General features: G+C 35.7%; 1 protein-coding gene across 1 annotated transcript; it reads right to left on the bottom strand.

Annotated features, from left to right (window-relative positions):
• Positions 1–307: 307 nt before the first annotated feature.
• Positions 308–809, bottom strand: LOC121416764. Its single transcript, XM_041610222.1, has one exon. It carries the CDS (start codon positions 785–787, stop codon positions 308–310), a length of 480 nt encoding a protein of 159 aa, XP_041466156.1. The 5' UTR covers positions 788–809.
• Positions 810–1,123: the final 314 nt, after the last annotated feature.

The raw sequence follows: 1,123 nt of genomic DNA, 5'->3' as shown, positions 1-1,123 counted from the left end.
TGTAATGTTAACGTGTTGATTTACCTGTCATATCATTTTCAATGATAATTCTAACAGATGATACATCTGATTAAGAAAATCATAATCCGACTCTATATTAATGCTAGAGTTTGTTCTCCCATTACATCAAAAAATATCATTAAATAGCATATACCCACATTACACACTACTAGTACATGAATAGAACAACTTCTTTGGATTGACACCTTAATATAAAGTGTACTGTATTATGAACACTGTGAATCAAACTACTGATTTTGATTGACGTGTGTTAGTTATAATAAAAAATAATGTTTAAAGCAAGAACCTACTCTACGTATATCATCTTCTTCACATGTCTGCAGCATTCAATGAGATAAATCATGTCATCCTCGTCTGTGCACTTCACCCATTCCAGAAAGAGATACTTCAGGTTCTTGGTACGTTCCTTAATAAGCAGACCCAGTCCTCTCATTGTCTCTCTAGATACACGACTCTTCTCTGTTGGGAGTGATCTCGAAGTGCGAAGTTTAATGCATGTGAGTTTCCGTCCTCCAGTCCCACGAAGACCAGCCGTTATATTGGATATGTCTCCCTCCGCATCATCGATAGTGATATCGATTTTTACCAAAGCAGGGAGTGATGAGATGAGACCTTCATAGAATTGTGACGTCACTCTCATAGCTGATAGCTTTCTGATGGATGGTAGCGCAGGAGGAGATGGAGGGAAATCGATAGATGAGTCTGAGATGTTGAGATGGTTCAGTGAGGTGAAGGAACTGAGACAGGACCATATTCTTGTAGTCATCTCACGAGACAGTTGACATTTGGTTATCTGAAGAAAAAATGAAAATAAATTTGTGCATATATTGAAAATAATAAAATGGTTTTCAAGCGTGATTATTATTTACTACTTGATGGGTCGATTGATGATGCAGGTTTTAACAAATCGAGAAGTATATATCGCTAGTAAGTAAGAAAGAATGATGGCTTTATAGATATAATCTTTAGACATCTCGAAACGTTTTATTTCAGTGAGAAAAATGTAAGTCCTTATTTCGAGTTACATTTTGCCCGTTCAGTCACACAATAGAGATTGCTTTATTGATTTTACATTTTTGCGTTTGAAATTTCTTAAAACCTT

This window comes from Lytechinus variegatus, chromosome 6 (assembly GCF_018143015.1).
Source record: "Lytechinus variegatus isolate NC3 chromosome 6, Lvar_3.0, whole genome shotgun sequence".
NCBI lineage: Eukaryota > Metazoa > Echinodermata > Echinoidea > Temnopleuroida > Toxopneustidae > Lytechinus > Lytechinus variegatus.
This window is presented reverse-complemented; position numbering and strand designations above follow the sequence as displayed.

Excerpts from the sequence above, each read along its gene's own strand:
- LOC121416764 (XM_041610222.1), bottom strand. The coding sequence starts at position 787 with ATGACTACAAGAATATGGTCCTGTCTCAGTTCCTTCACCTCACTGAAC.